This window comes from Lutra lutra, chromosome 7 (assembly GCF_902655055.1).
Source record: "Lutra lutra chromosome 7, mLutLut1.2, whole genome shotgun sequence".
Classification (NCBI taxonomy): Eukaryota; Metazoa; Chordata; class Mammalia; order Carnivora; family Mustelidae; genus Lutra; species Lutra lutra.
In genome coordinates, this window is record NC_062284.1 from 239,548 (window position 1) to 256,702 (window position 17,155).

At 53.6% G+C, this 17,155-nt stretch overlaps 1 protein-coding gene across 1 annotated transcript in view; it reads right to left on the bottom strand.

Moving 5' to 3' along the window:
* Positions 1-13,064, bottom strand: part of IREB2 (iron responsive element binding protein 2) — a 41,756-nt gene extending 28,692 nt beyond the window's left edge. Inside the window, exons 1-2 of the mRNA XM_047738876.1 lie at positions 12,916-13,064; positions 11,256-11,345 (exon numbers count right to left, since the gene is read on the bottom strand). Of these exons, the coding sequence (XP_047594832.1) occupies positions 11,256-11,345; positions 12,916-12,934 (109 nt within the window). The 5' untranslated portion in view covers positions 12,935-13,064. The remainder of the gene's footprint in view (positions 1-11,255; positions 11,346-12,915) is intronic.
* Positions 13,065-17,155: the final 4,091 nt, after the last annotated feature.

A 17,155-nucleotide genomic window follows, 5' to 3' on the forward strand; every position in this document is an offset into this window, starting at 1 on the left:
AGATCATGACCTGAGCTGAAGGCAGAGGCTTAACCCACTGAGCCACCCAGGCGCCCCGGAGACCAGGACTTTTAAGAGTAATGAAACAGAAGTGTAAAAATCAGAGTAGCTAACTTAAAAACAAAACAAAAAAACCCTCCATTGCAATTGGAATCATAGGTACAAACTCATGATTTATTTTCTCCTTTTAAAAAAACGTGTGTTTCCAGCTCTGTTCAGTGAAAAGGCCCCGAAGATGACGATCCACCAGTAAGGCCCCCACCCCTACCCCGGCCTCTCCAGCTGCTGTTACGCTAACTACTGTTTTCCCACCAGGAGGAATACACCGGAGTTCTTCCCGCAGTTCCTCCCTCATCTGGGACATCCCGTGTCAGAACCCGAAGGGAACGCTGATGGGTCCGCGTGAGAATCGGAGTCACTGATGCATCAAACACAGCAACAGCCCTTAGTTCGTGAGGACCCTGGAAAAAACCCTTGTGACGGCCATGCAAGTTCCTCGAGCAAGTCAGGACCCTGAAAACTCACAAAGCGGGAAACACATCAATCCTTATCTTGTCCTTCCTCATTTCAAGGACCCAAATAGCGAAGAGCAAGTTCCTCCGGAGAGAGGAGCGGAAGCCGGTACACAGAAGAGGGAGCGTGTCACTCGCATCTCCCACATGCGGGACATGACGAAAAGGGCCTTGGACGGCGCTGGAACGTACAGTGAGACGTGATCACACCGACTCAACGCACGGAGCCCGCGGACGCCCGCCACAACGGCCAGCACCGTCAGACGCGGGACGGGGGAGACGTCATCTGCTCTGAGGAACGCGAAGAGCCAAGCCCGCCACCAGGGTCCTCGCAGACACACGCACCTCCGGACGCTGAGGCAGCCAGCCGGCTCCCCCCGCCCCCCCCCACCGCCAACGGGGGCAGCGTGGCAGGAAGAGGACCCGCCAAGGAGCGACCGGAGCGACGCGCGTGGCTGCGTGGACACCAGAGCGGCACCGAGAAAGCGGTGAGGGGGCGTGCACCGGCCGCCAGGGACACGGAGCCGGAGTCACCACTGGCCAGGGAAGTCTGAACACGGACCACGTTCCACATCACAAGAGGGAATCGCCATTAATTGTAGCAGCGACGATAAAGTGCAGCGACACTTCTTAAAGTCCCGTCACACATCAGCCATGTGTGCTGAGGCGCATCTACAGGTTCCGGAACCGGTGAAAGTGTTTCCAGCGAAGGTCGGCAACGCTGACAACCGGCTGACGAACACAAAGTGGGTCATGACTCCGTCCCTACGGATGGGACTGACGTTTACCTCGCAGAAGTTAAAGATGAACGAAGTTCTAGGTGAGGACACAAAAGAGCACGCAGCCAGACACACCGCACTGAACGCCTGTACCCGCCACGCACGGCAGGTGCGACCCGACAGCGGCCTCCAGCCCAGTCGCGCTCTCGCCGGCAACAGGAGCCCCAGGCACCGAGCGGAGCCGTGAGTCTCCAGGACCGGAAGCGCCGCACGCATGCGCGAGCTCTCGGCCTCCCTCCATCAGAACCACGACCGCCGCCTCCAGACGCGGGGAAGCGCCGGGCAGAGATGTTTTGATGAAACACTCGGAAATACTGAGGAAGGAAACACTGTCACAGAAGCAAACACACACACACCGGTTTTCTATGTAGTTAACCGTTCTGGAAAAACGACGACAGGAATATTTTTTGTTTAAAGATCTTCACAAAAAGCATTTATTCAAATTTCTAATAAAATACAGCAAACTTGGCAATTATGTCCACTTGCTCCTGAAATCCACTGAGAGAAGAGTAAAGAAATAAAGCCATAAACCCACAAGAACAGAGAGAGGCAAACACGACTCGAGAGGCTCTGGCCGACAGCACAGGGACGACCGCGCCCACGGGGGGGGGGGGGGGGGGGACCGGAGGCGCAGACGGGACGCGGGACAGCCCGGGTGTCTCGAGGGCTGGCGCGGAGCTAAGCGGCCACGGAGCGAAGCCTTCTGAACTCCAAGGGAAAACCGTTTCCAGCCTAGAGAGCTCTGGCCACGGGCAACCCCAGTCGCTCAGGCAAGGCCTCCGACACCGTGCTCCCAGCGCGGGCGCGACGGGAGGGAGGCGGGGAGGAGACACGCATGTGGGACGCAGCGCGGTCCCCGCCCGGGCAGGCAAGGACGTCCAGGCGGCACGCGGTCAGCAGAAGCGGGACAGAGGAACCGCCGCACCACCCGATTCTGCCGGGAGTTGCGGCCTTCTTCGGGGGCCGAGGCTGCTGTTTCTGTCATCACCTTAGTGGTCTCGCGGGCTTTTAACTCCATCACTTGGAAGTTCAGTATCGCACGCAAAAGCCCGAGCAAACACGCACGCTACGAGAGCGTCGGCGGGAACAGGCCGGTCTGTCACCGAGATGCACGAGGCCGCACGTGTGGCTCACTCAGCTGTAACCTCCCGCGGCCAAATGCGAGGAGCGAGGGCGACATGCCGGCCTCCACACCCTCCCTCCGCGCCTCACACCACCCGTCCGCCTGCCCCCCCTCACACCACCCCCGCACCCCCGCTTCACGCATGCGCCCATTCTCTACCTCGCTGGCTCGCTCACTGGCGGATCTGGACGCCAGGCCCTGCCTGGGCTCACGACCAGAGGCGGAGGCAGACGCTTCACCGAGGAGCCAACCCGGAGGCCAACGGCCTCCAGGCCGCTAAGGACAGCAAGGGACCTGCGAGGGGGCAGCATTCCGGGCGCTCTCCCCGCACCGCGGCCCATCCCCCGGGGGGGGGTCCACAGCGCGGGCTCACAGCGCTCCCCGTCCACCCCCACCACGGGAAGCCAGCCCTGCGGTCTCCGGCTGGGGGGCCGGGGGCGTCGGGCTACCCTCCCCGAGCGCGCTCCCAAGCGCGTCCACGCCACGACGAGGGCCCGCGCGCGCTCAGGCCCTGTTCCTGCGGGAGAGCGGCGCAGTGCACGCCGCCAACCTGCCCACCCCGCCCCGTGGAGGCCGGGGCCGCGCCGCTGGGATCCCTCTTCCGGAGTCTGCGTGCGGGTCAGCGCTGTCGCTGCCCTTGGGCGGGCTGCTCCGACGGAACCGCCGGGTCACACGGAGAGTCACCGGCAGCATCTTAGCCAAGCGCGCGCCCACCTTCCCGAGTCGCTGCCCCACCCGCCTCCCCACAGTGGCGCAGGAGGCTCTCAGTCGGCTGCCGGCCCGCGGCTATGACAGTCACTGTGGTTTCTGCGGCGCTGACCTGTGGAGGAGGAGGGAGGAACAGGACCCCGCGACCCCGGAGACAAGGGGGTCAGCGTGAGCACCGAGCGACCTCAGCGGGGCCTCTCTCTGCCTTCCCCTGCTCTCCTCACACAGCGGCTCCTCTCTCCCGCCAGACCGCCCGACCTCCTGCTCCTCCCCGGCGCCCACGAGCCCAGCCACTGGGGAGCCTCTCCTTCCCCATCTGAGAAGGCAGCGGTGGCCCTACCAAGTGCCCACCTCTCGGGAGAGGCTCCGTGTCCCCCCCGCTGCTGGCACCTGGCAGGACGCGAAGTCGCCCACCAGCCCCTCTGGCCCACAACACAGCCCTCCGCCGGGCTCCCCACAGGCGGCGGCCTCCAGCCCCAGTGAGACACGCAGCGCCGTGACTTCTTTCTGAAGCTCTGGACAAGGTTTTCTGAGAATCACCCTATTCTCGAAGTCCGTTTCTCCAGACTTCCACTCACTGTTCTGTCCACACTAACCTGATCTCTAGCCTTAAAACACCAGTGACACCCCCCTCAGCACAGTTCGAGAGTCAGCTATTCCGGCCCTTGTCACACTCTTCCTCCCAGCTCCCACACCGCCCACTTCAAATGGGCTGTGGGAAGACCATGTTCCCCGTCTCCCACCTCATAGTTCAGCATGACCTGCAAGCACAGGAACTGCCTTTGTTCCAGAATATTCTTCAAAGTTAATACAGTGAATGGCCTTGAAGATACGGATAGCATCTCCTTCTCAAGAAAAGGTAGGCATACCTACTGTCCATTATGAAAGATCTGGGTCCCCTTAATCTGAGCTCCTTTCCTGCAACACAACCACTGTGCATGTTACACGCATTATCTGGCCCTATTCAAACTCACCAGGAGAAACGGGGGCCTGGGAAACCGACAGAAATGCTGGTACTGCTTTGCTGTGGGTAATAAACCATCCACTGTCTCTGATCCAAGAGTCTCGCAGCTACTGCCCACACTTATGAAACTAAGTCAGGCTACTTTGTTAACTTGCAAGGAGAGGAAAATTCAAGATCCTTTACACCCGTCTGCCTCCAGTTTGCTGGAGTCCTTAATACTTTTTAGTCCTTAATACTTTCTGGCTGCCCTGTTTTGGCTTCCTAGCCAGCCTCTACTCCTTTGCCTATCTTGATTTTTGTGATTTTTTTAAGTAAGCTCTATGCCCAACGTGGACCTTGAACTCACAACCCTGAGAACAAGAGTCACATGCTCTACCGACTGAGCCAGCCGGGCCTCCTCTCCGCAGTACTCTGCCTGCTCCTCAATCGTCAGAGTTCCTGAGACTTCACAGCTAGCTCACTTCTTTTCTCACCATACTGCCCCCCTCAAGAGTCTTCATCATTCCTGTGGCCTCAAAACCCTCCTCTACAGTCTGGGTCTTCTGGGCTCCAGAACCACAGTCTTTGAATACAGCTGTGTTCCCAAACTCACCAGTACCTAAACGGATCCCTGGGACATCCCCCGCCCACCGCACATACCGCCTCCTCTGGTGTCCCCCAGCTCAGTAAACAGTACCAGCGCCCACCCGAGGCGCACGCCATCACAACTAGGCAGCGTCCTTGACACCACTCACACATCTTTTGAATCTGTCCACTTCTAGCGCTACCCCCAAATCTTGCCCATCCACCACAGCATTCTCATTTCTCACCCAGATCCTCTTGCTTGCCTTCTGCCTCCATGCTTACCCCATGCCAGTGGTCCCCGGACTCCAGAAGGCCCCTAAAATTCTTTCCGGAACCTGCAAAGTCAACTCAGACATTATGTGCTTTGTCACCACTTTGACACACGCACTGATGGCGCCAGAACAACAGTGGGCGCACAGCTGGCGTCCCAGCAGAGCTCAAGGCAGTGGGACCAACCTGTCCTCGTTCTCATCGCCTGCTTGTTTTCATACAAAATACCTGCTTCACTTAGAACGTATGTGATGAAGCAGAAAAGGTGTTCATTTTAATTAAGTCTCAACTTCTGAGATCAAACCTTAATTTTCTGTGTGACGACGAGATGGACAGGTAATGAACAACACATGGGAACCACGACAAATGGGTAACTTAGACTAGCAAAAGTAGGTAATTTGTGTTATCACACTTCTGAAATGAGCTGGTAACAAATGATACCCTTGTGATGGATTAGCGGAAGATCCCACAGGTGGCTCAGACTCTGAGAAAAGACGCTGAGGTCTACTATGTGACACAACACAACAGGCCTCAGGGACCCCAGAGCAGCCCATTCAAGGCTAACCAGCTGCCGCTGCGATTGGGCGGTACAGCTCACCTCCTAGTCTGGGGATCACACTGCTGGTCTGCGGATGGACTGTGCTTGTCCCGTAGCATTTTAACATTTTCAGTTTAATTTCCAACATTGAAAAACCATAACTTTTTCATATGAAAACCCAAATTTCTGGCTTCTTAAAATAAGTTTGAAAAAATTTTACAACACCAGCCTCCCACTTCTGCCCCTTCATACATGCCACCATCTCCACCAGAATGGCCGGCTTGTCGCAGTGGTGCTGTCTGTGGTCCCCGCAAGCACAGGCACACAGCCTCCACCAACAGCCCACAAGCACCCGCTTCATGATCAGTGGGACGTTCGAGATTCTCCTCCACCACAGAGACGGTTAAGGTACGGGTAGCAGGACCTTGTTCAAACAGACAGTGACAGAACTCGTTATAGCACGGACACGGTCAGTACTCCACGCCAGCACCTCTCTGACTCCTGCTCTCAAGCTGGGAAACAATGGTGCGGAGTAGGGAAATCCAGCACTGGTCTGCAAGCAGAAGACAGAGGGGTCTAAGACCAAATTTCATTTACAAGAGAATGTGATGCTGGGCTAGTTACTTAATTGTTAGACTCATTTTCCCCATGTGTAAAAAGGGCAGATAAGACCATCTTTTCTGCCCACCATAAAGCAATATTATGAAGATGTACAGACCATGTAAAACGGTTTTGTTCATTTTGCACACGTGAAAATTCCAAGTTTAAACAGGTGCAGAAATCACCCAAAGGAGACAGCAACATGAACTGGCTGACAGCCGGGCCCAGAGACACTAAGTGGGATGGAAGACACACCAGCGAAGGAAGGGGGAAAAGTCACAAACACTCGAGACTTGCCTAAAGCCCCAAGAAGGGTAGCTCTGGAGTCCAGACTGAGAGATAGGGCCAGGACCGTGGGCAAGCACTCACCGGAGGAGCTACAGAGTGAACCTAGAAACCCTGGTCAAGGCCAGGAACCTGGAGAAAAGATTAACAAAGTGTTCCAGAAGGTCTCGTAACCCCCTCAGATCTGGCCACAGGATTAACTCACGCCCACATCAGATCAGAGTCCAGGTTTCATTTCTGTCTCTAACTAGTACCAAGCCAGATAGGATAAATTTCCAATAAAGAACTGACCTGTTTAAAAAAAAAATACTGCCACAAATAGAATCTAAAAAGGCAGAAAAACAGAAATCCAATTCCTGCTTCTTCCAGATTTTTTTCCCCACTGACAAAGGCAGAGAAGATAAGAAGAATCGTACCGTTACTGATGAGAGTGCAGAAACACCCACTCTCCCCATTCTCTCCTGGTGGGCATGTCATATGGCAGCAGCTGCTAACCAGGAAACGCACCTCTGTGAAGCCTGTGCAAACAGCCACCCATGGAACGGACAGTCCTCTGTGTCCCATTACCTCCCTGGCTACAGCACGGAAGCCAGAGCCAGGGCAGGTCGGTGACCAACAGCCTCACAAGGGAAAATACACGAGAACAATTACATTCCTCTCCCAGGAATTTGCAATCAGTAAGTACGCAGACTTAACCAGCAAGGTGTTCAGAGCTAAGCTAGGGGCTGAGGCTGCCATTAAGGGCCCCCGTATAGTCAGCAGGCAGGAGGCTGGGCTACAGTGCAGTGGAGGGCACAGAAAATCTGAAGCCGAGAGAGAGAAAATACAGAGCTTCCTCAATTCTGGCCCTTTTTCTGGAGATATAACCACATTTCACCAGCCTGGGAGCTCAGCATCATGACAATCTTACTTCATTTAAGGTAGCGGGTGTCTCTTCTTGGCCACCCAAAGGGCCGAATCTAGAACGGAAAACGTCAACAAAAGCAGAGATAAAATCAACAGAACCTTGGAACAAAATGTGAAGGGTCAGTGAGTCTATGGTCATACCTGTAATAGTAGAATCATATTAGGTAAAAGTAATCCTTGGAAAGGTATGCACTGTGTGTCAACACACCAAGCGAACTATTTCATTGCTAACCCACCTCACAGCCCACCTCCAGAGTCCAGGACAGAGACACGATTAGAAAACACAGACTTCTGTCCCTCCTAGCAAGGTAACTGCTCCGACAACAGACCACATTACAAGCCCAGCCAAACTAGGCTAAAGAAATAGGCAAAAAAGTCAGTTCTGGCCACAACCAGTCTTAAGTGGCCGGTTAAGACAATGGTAAGAGCATACCCAAGAGTGGCTACTCTGGGCCTTACACAAAATGAGTAAGCCGGCTGCAGAGACAGATGACTGCAGGGCAAAGGGACAGACACCAGGCAGCCCTCAAGTGACAAAAGGAACAGCCTCTGGCTTAGAAACCCTGGTCCCCATGAGCGCTAACTATGCTTTCTGCCTGCTTCTTCGGATGTCTGGAAATTGCAACATTTTTCTCCAAGTTTCTGTTCCTTATGTCAAGGGTGAAAACTGAACACACAGTATACAGTAAAAGTAGAAAAGACAAACGTTGATGAGGGCAGGGAGAACGGCACATCTCCAACCCACTAACCCTACAGAATGACAAGCCCGCATCGAAATTGCAAGGTCACACATACAGAACAGCAGTGTGTCAATATGGACGAGGCCATGGTGCACCCACATGGGCCATGTGGCCGTCAGAGGCTGCCGCGAAGTCGAGTTGTCCCACTACCTGAACTCACGCTCCCTGACTCAGGAACCAAGCAGACTCCAGACAGCACGGGACACCAGCATTCCAGGACACGGAAAGATGGTCACAAGATAGCAAGTGCACAAATGAGCAAAGGTTATGAACCAACACACATCACGTGTGTTTCTGTTCAAAGTAGCACATTTACATATAGTTGTACCTACACAACAAGACTGTTTCCGCACTGCCTGTAATGGGGTCTTTTTGCAATTCTCAACCCCACTCTAATTCCTTATAAACAATAAAAACACCTCTAAAAATGTAAGACTTTTTTTTCCAGAGACTGCAAGTTAGGATTTGGAAAACCCAGCCTTGGCTCTGCTGGTCAGGGAGGGAGAAGACGGGGTGGCTAGGTGGAGCTGAAGGACGGACGACAGGGGCCCCACTGCTCAAGGACAGCTAGTCTCCGCAACAGGCCTCCGGATGGCAGCCCTCCACGGCCTCCCCCACCCCCCTCACCTTCCCTTCCACCCGTTTGAGGCCTGCCCTGCACCTAACTCCCCAAGTGTGGACTGTCCTCTATGAGCCCTCTGGTCCCCAGCAGCTCGAGGCCTCACTTCTACAGAAAGCAGCCTCTGACTTTCCGGGACAATGATTGCCCCCCGCCCCTGGAAACAGGTCTATTTTCACAGGAACAGCTACTCAATATCTCCAAGGCCGCAGTCAGTGCGCTCCAAGGCCACACAGGCAGCTCTGGATCCCTAAAAAGGCAGTTTGCTGTAAGTGAAGTTATATAAGGCCAAAATGGAATCGACGTGCGCAACGTGTCCACTTCCGTAAACATCCCATGAGGCAAAGCCTGGGAAGCAAAAAGATAAAACAGCAGTAAAAAAGCAGCAATCAAATGATTTGTGTTGTGCCCCATGGAAAGACAGACAGAGGAAGAGGAGGCATTCAGGGAAGGAGTCCAGGCCGGTTTGTTCCCCAACTGTGCAAGTGCTTCTCTCTGCGCCATCCCCCCTTAATGTCAGAAGGCTACCCCCTCTGTCTTCCGGACACTCTGGCCGCAGAGATGCAGGGCCCCTCAGGAGCTCTTCTCCCCGTTCCCCTTCCAGCGGCCTAGAACTTGGGCAGGGCCTGTAGGTGCACCAGGATCTGCCACCAAAAGCATGAGACCAAAACAGAAAACAAGAAGCATGGCTCCTGGTCTTTGCTGACCCTGTTGCGCCACAGCCCCAGTCTGCCAACTCTGGATTTCTGCTCCATTTGTTAAAGTCATCGTTCGGAAGGATTTCAGGTCCCGGTGCTGCAAGCATTCCTGACACGCAAGCAAGGGGCTGCCAGGAGCTCATCCCGTCTGTCTGTCCTCCCCGGGACAGGAGAGGACGGAGCACACTCCCCCCCACACCCCCCACTAGTAGGGAGCACACCACGGCGGGCTCCCCACCCGGCCGGCACCGGTATAGGGGCCCAAAGCCCAGCCCCAAGCGACACCCCGAGTGCAGGATACCCCCCAAGCGCAGGTCGGTGAGGACACTCAATGTGGTCTCTCCAGAAGGTGACACACACGCTCTGCTCTGATGATAAACAAGCAAAACAACCTGCTGCTCCAGTTACTCCTCTCTGCAAGTCAGTTCTGCTTTCAAACTTTATTCCCTCAAGTAACTACTAAGAAATTGCTCTTGTAATTATTAATAAGCCTTTCATAATAACCACTCCATGAATAAAACAGGGCTTTAATCCCAGGGAAATAAAAGCCAAATCTCTGCTTTGAAAGCATTTCTATTTACAGCTGTGTTATTACTGTATTTTCCGTGGTTATAAAAACCCTGGATACTCTGAAACTCAGTTATCTCTAGATGCCTAGGAAAACTTATTTTCCAGAGAAAATTTAGCTTTTACATCATAAACCATTCTTAGTGCATTTTAATTATTTTTCAAAGTTTCCTGCTGATTTTCTGCATTTCAGAAATATATACCATCTTCATGTGGGCACATCTCCACAAATGATCCACAGAAAGAACTTACACCCAATTTCTAAACTATCTGCACATATGTTCTTCTAGTATTTATTAAGCTATAAAATATGGATTAAGAATCTTCCAGGACAGAATCACTAGGTATTACAAGGAAGTAAAGCGAAATAAAAAATCTTTCTGATGTATAAGCAATTGAGGTGTTCCGTTTTCAAAAGTAACAGGAACTCGTCGTTGGCGAAAAGGATGAAATCCCTGTGAATTAAAGACATGCGGCACTTACAGAGACAACCAACCTCTCTTGATACGAATGCCGGCACCTAAACATGGTAGAAATGGCTGCTCTCATTCTGCTGAACCTCTTATTTATAAAAGCAACCTATTTCTAAGACAGCTTTCTTCTACAAAATATTTAAATTTTCTCACAATGTACAAGAAAAACTGCTAGTGGCAGTCTAGAATACATCAAAATCTACAGAAAAATCACAGAAGTAACCTCAATTAAATAGTACAAGGAAAAGGATTAAAAAAAATGCTCCCTCCAAAACGCACTGCAAGAGATTCGGCATTTATTTTCCTAGTAGTTTTCCCGGAAAATCCACACACACAAAAACCACTCTTCCAACAGGTGTTGCCTTCATTGGCTGGTTCAGGTGCTCAACTGTCAATAAAGTCAAGACTTCCACCCAGTTCCCTAGGTGAGCCAAGTTCACTCTCCTGAGATCTCAGTGAAAGGGCTGCCCAAAGGTGGCGCACAGGCCAGGACACAGCATGCCCAGCCCCAGAGCACCACTCTGATTGGGGGCCCGCTGACGAGTCCTACCCACGTAGGACAGGTAAAAAATCCTGGGCTCTGTTCTCTTGAAAAGGTAAAGCATGCACTTAAGAGGTGTAGAATAGCATCAGCAGGTTTTTTTTGTTGTTGTTTTTAAATTGCACTAGTTTCTCCATGGAAAAAAGTCATGGCTAAATTAACTTACATTTTTAAATGAGAAGTAAAGGGATGGACGTGCACCCTCAAACAAAAGTTGTTCTGAGGGGAGTTTTTAAATTGTAAGAGGTTACTGTAGGTTTGCCTGTTACAATATGGTGAGAGTAATTTAACATTTCTTCAGTTCAGCTTAACAAATGCATTTTTATTATTACAAACTAAACAAACCCCCCCAAATTAAGCAACATTACCATACTTGGTGCCTCCAAGTCTAGGTACATTGAAGAACTTCTTACGTGAACTGTCATGCAATGTTTCAATAAGGTATTCAAAAGCATATCCTGAAAAAAAAAATTATACTTTCATTAAAAACAGCTACAAAGTGCTTTAATTTAAAATGAAAATAACTGGAAACCCGCTTTGTCCAAAAGAATTTTTTGCAGTGCTGCAAATGCTCTCTACTTGCGCTATCCAGTAGGACAGCCACAGGCCGCAAGTGGTTACTAAACACTTGAAATGTGGCTGTAGCCACGGGGGAAGTGAACTTTAAAATTTAATTTTTATTAATTTAAATTGAATCACACATGGCCAGGATCCATGGTATTGGACAACACAGCTCAAATTATGACTCCTGTCAAACAGAGACAGGTAAGATAATCAACTCCTGAAATGTGGTAACAAAGAATACCAGGGAAGGAAAAACAAGAATGATTTAAATGATGTACAGGCCTTTTAGGAAGACAAGTCCTGAAAAATGCTAAGTACAGGCAGAACGATCTGAAAACCTGACAACTGTCAGAAGGATTGATTTTTTTAAAAAATAACCGAAAGACAGATTTTTACACAGCATTCAACAATGTGGACAAAATCAAAAGGACACCAAAACACAAAACTTAGCAGGGAAGACCACTAGTCTTAGACTGAAGGTAGAAATGAACGAGAAAATGTCTGGGTAAATCAAGATTCTCGCCAAGGCAGCACTCTTTCTGGTTTTGCATCACATGAACCTGGGGGTCTCACTGGAGGGCTCCCCAGCTCCCAACGTCCTGGGGGGGGGGGGGCGGGTGGAGAAGAACCTTCAGATCAGGTCTTTTGTGTAGACTCATGGCTGTGGGTGGGCAAGACCCTCCGTGAGGGCAGCGCCCTGAGCCCAGGGGAGAAGGCAGGAGCACAGCCCCCTCAGACAGCATGAGTGTTCCCTCTCATGTTGGGGGTGGGGGGAAGGGGGAGCAGAGGGACAGAGGAGCAAGGGGCAGAAAGCGCATGGGGGAGGGAAGCAGGGGCGGGGGGGGGGAGCGGGGGAGCAGGGGGCGGGCAGCAGGGACAGGAGGAGCAGGAGAGGCAGGCCGTAGGAAGGGCTGGAGCGGCAGGAGAGTCAGGGGCGGGGGGGGGGGGGGGGGAGGGGGAGCGGGGAGGGGGCCAGGGGCCGGGAGGCAAAGGACCGGGAGTAGCGGCAGGAGGAGCAAGGAGGCAGGGGAGCAGGGGGACAGGAAAAGCAGGGGACCGCGAGCAGGGGGCAGGGGAGGCAGGGGGCAGGGGAGGCAGGGGGCAGGAAGAGCAGAGGACCGGGAGCAGGGGCAGAGAGAGCAGGAGGGGCAGGGAGGTCAAGAGGGTGGGGAGACCCACCGCCGCACGCACCGCCGGGAGCCGGCTGACCGGAGCCCGGCCTTGACCGCCCCCACCCCGGCCCGCGGCCGCAGCAGAGGGAGAGGCTCGGGCCGGGCGGCGGGGCCCAGCAGGGGCCCGCGGGACCCCCGCCAGGACTGCCGAGCAGCGGCGGGCCCCGCGCAGGCCCCAGGCCCGGGCGAGGGCGGCGGGGGGCCCCCAGGGAGCACGGCCCGAGCTCGCCAGCCCCGGCCGAGCGACCCCCGGCGAGGGGAGCGAGCCGCGGGGCACCGAGCGGGCACTGACCTGCACCGGGGGCGTCCATCTCCGGAGAGCATAGTATCCCTGCGCGGAGGGGGCCCGCGGGGGACGGCGGGGGAGGCCGGGCGGGGAGAGGGGTGGAAGGCGGGCGGACCGGCGGGGGAGCAGGAAGGGGCTGTCTCGCGCAAACACCGCGAGAGCCGCGGCGCCCGGCGCGGCTGCGCTCGCGAGATTTGCCGCGCGGCTGTCGCGAGATTTCCGGACGAGGAAACAAAGAAAGACGCGGGGCGGTGCTCGGGGGAGGGGGACGGTCCTCGGGGGTGGGGGCGGTGCTCGGGGGTGGGGGCGGTGCTCGGGGGAGGGGGGCGGTGCTCGGGGGTGGGCGGGGCGCTCAGGAGTGGGAGCGGTGCTCGGGCTGGGGGCGGTGCTCGGGCGGCGAGTTCCGGAGGAGCCGCGCGGCCCCCTCCTCGACGCTGCGCTCGGCTTCCCCGGGTCGCTCTGCCCCAGCCCCGGCCCCCGCGAGCCCCCACCGCCCAGCCGCCGAGGGTCCGGGGCGCGGGCCGAGCCGGTTCCCAGGCCTTGCCTCCCGGCAGCTTCCGAGGGCCTCGGCCGATGGCCGGGTTCCTCCCTTCCCGCCCCGGAGGCTGCGCTTGCTGTGCCGGCCGCTCGGCGTCGGGGTGTCCGGAGACATCAGGGCTCCGCGCTGCGCCCCGAGCCCCGAGCCCCGTCCTCGGCCCGCCCCGCCTGGGTCTCCGGCCGCGCTCGTGCCGCTCCCCAGCCTGCGGCGCCGGAGCCCGGAGACGTGCGTGTCCTCCGGCGCCACGTCCACAGACACCCCGGACCCAGCGTCTCCCCAGGACACTCCCGAGTCCCCCCAGGCCCACGAGTCCTTCCCAGATGCCTGCCTCGGCGGGCGGCGGCACCGTGCCCCCGCGGTCCGATACCGAAACCTACGCGTCGTCCTGGGATCCGTGCGGACCCTGTCTGCGCTCCGCCCGGTCCAGGCCGACCGCCTGCTCCTGCCGTGCTGCAGGGGTGAGACGAGCTCGCCGAGGGCGCCGGGCACCGCGGACTGCAGCCTTCACTTCCCCGCGGTGAACAAACTCAACCAGCGGCACCCAGCGACTCGGGCCTCGCCCTCGGTTCCCGTGCACGAGCAAGCCCACAGGTTCCGCGAGTCCTTCGGGGTCGGCTGCCTCACACCTCTGGGTGCCCCAGAGAACCTCTCTGGGCAGAATCACCGCGCTCACTGTGATAACCTCTGCCCTCTCCGGCCAACCCCGGCTCCTCCTCAGGCCCTAGTCCGGATAGCGTTTCCCACGGGAAATATTTGCTGACTTTTCCCAGCCCCGAGTCTTTGGGAAAGTGAAGACACGCTTCCCTCTCGAGCCCCTGGGTGGCTCAGTAGGTTAAGTGTCTGCCTTTGGCTCAGGTCTTGATCTCAAGGTCCTGGGACTGAGCACTCCCACCCCCCATCAGGCTCCTTCCTTGGCAAGAAGCCTCCTCCTCCGTCTCTTACCCTGCTCGTACTCTCTCTCAAATAAATAAAATCTTAATTTAAAAAAAATGCTTCCCGGGGCGCCTGGGTGGCTCAGTGGGTTAAGCCGCTGCCTTCAGCTCAGGTCATGATCTCAGGGTCCTGGGATCGAGCCCCGCATCGGGCTCTCTGCTCGGCGGGGAGCCTGCTTCCTCCTCTCTCTCTACCTGCCTCTCTGCCTGCTTGTGATCTCTCTCTGTCAAATAAATAAATAAAATCTTAAAAAAAAAATGCTTCCCTATCCTATATTGTAGATAATGCACTTCATTACACTTGATTGCAATTGCAGATTTACGGTATTTCACACATTCCGGTTAGATGTATGGGAGAGTTGTATGGGAGAGTACCCTAGGAGTAGTGGCTTAACCAATACAGACCTGTAATTATCTCCCGTGACAAAACCCACAAGAGCTGTCCCCAGGCCGCTGCCGCAGTTCGGTCACACCATCAAGGATCCTGTCACCTCGTGGTTGTAGGATGACCCCGTCATGCAGAAACATAATGGTGTCCTACAACTTTCCAAAGCAAGGGGGAGCTGGTGCAGACCACCTCTCTTCTTAGTACTGTTTCTTAGTGTAGTCTCCATGCCCAACTTGGGGCTTGAACTCACAACCTCAAGATGAAGAGTCCCACGCGCCCCTGAGCCAGCTGGGCGCCCCAGAGCATCTCTCTCCTTTTACCAACATGACTTCCGAAGATCCTCTCCAGACCTCTCTTTGACCAGAAATCAAATCAGTCCTTCTCCACCCCATCAAACCCAACACCCATTCAAGGCGTATGATTTTGGAGTGTCTCCTTTACTACCCTGGCTTGAAATTCACCAATAACTTGCACAAAACAATAAAATAATCTACATGATGCCCTAACTGTAATATAAAGGAAAGACAAAAGTAACTGATTAGTAAATACTGTTACAATATATAGGACACAGGCATGTCTGTACTATATGATGTAATGGTGTCTCAGATGCTAGTGTCTACTTACAGTGGCTTTACAGAACACAATATTAAACGCTTTTTCATTTACATTTGACATTTCAAAATAAGGATGAAGTATATAGTGCATAAATATATATCATGAAGGCATATATATGATAAGCGCACATACGTGATATCATACAGGCCATGGGGGGAGAGTAATAAATGTATCGATGACTCCAATGCGGGAAGCGTTGTATGTTGATTTTCTGAAATAGTGAACAATTCTTGGTAAAGTGCCAAACAAAGTAAATTACAAGCTTTCCTCTTTCTACGCAATATTTGCATACCTGGGAAATTCAGTGTACATTAAAACCATACCCAGATTAATTTTATTTGTAAATGGCATTAAGTTTTAGGCTCATATACTTGTAAACAAATCTGTTGTTCTTGCTTTTCTATTTGTGAGTGTGTTATGCACCCAAATACCTGGCAGCGTGTTCTGTGGGGGCGCTCGTCTGCTTCTTTCCTGTGTAGCTGTGCGCTGTGGGGTGCAGGCAGCCTGACGTTTGTTAACTCCGCCGAAAGTGCTCCCCCACTACAGCAACAACCAAAAACACCGTCCTGTTTTCTGAATGTCTTGATTCCACTGAGAAGCACTAACTTAGATCAATCACCATGTGTCCTGGGGCTGGACTCATTATTGCCTTAAAAAAAAAAAAAAAGCAAAGAACTTTAGCCACCTGGGTGGCTCAGTGGGTGAAGTGGCAAACGTGGTAAAAGCATGTGGTTAAACGAACTGTGGCCCATCCTCAGGGTGGAGGAGACTCAGCGATAAAAAGGAAGAAACTAATAGTACAACAACCGGATGGACCTCCAGGGAAGGAAGTTGAAGGAAAAAAGCCAATCCTAAAAAGTTCTATAGAGTACGGTTCTATTAGCACAACATTCTTGAAAATGTGGAAATTACAGAAACGGAGAACAGGTGAGCCGCTGGCCAGGGGCTCAGGGAGGGCGGAGGAGCGCATCCTAGAAGGGAAGTGGGTGAGATCATAAAAGGGCAGCACGACGGACCGTTGGAAATGGTCTGTATCTTCACTGTGGTCATGGTCACATGAGTGGTAAAATCACATAGAACTACACACCTACACACACACACACACACACACACACACACACACACACACACACACACGTGGGCCTGGCAAAGGAGCAGCAGTCTGAAAGGTGAAAAGATTGTATCAATGTCCATATCCTTACTTTGTTACTGTGCTTTGTTACATTGGGGAAGACTGGGTGAAGAGTACACAGCCTCTCTATTACTTATTACAACAGCATTTAAATCTACAAAGATCACAAAATAAAAAGGTTTTAAAATGGGTGAATTAGAGCTCCGTGAACTTGTTTATTTTTTTAAAGATTTCATTTATTTTATCTGTCAGAGAGAGAAAGCATGAGCAGCAGGCAGAGGGAGAAGAAGTCTCCCCGAAGAGCAGAGAGCCCGATGCAGGGCTCCATCCCAGGACCCCAGGATCACTATCTGAGCCAAAGGCAGATGCTTAATCCACTGAGCCACCAGGTGCCCCCAAAATTGGAGTTTTTATTAGCAAGGAAGACGAGGGAACATCGGTGAGGTTGGCAACCCCCAGTGTCTGCCACATACCAACAGACTACACGCTCTGGGAGGACCCATGCTGTCCCCAGCATCGAATACAGCGCCGGGCACAGAGTAGATACCAATTTAAAGCCTGCCCACTGAACGAAATGACCTGTTCAAGGGTGTCCATCCGGCCGCACAAAGGCTAATCGTTTGGTTCTCCTTTCAACACTT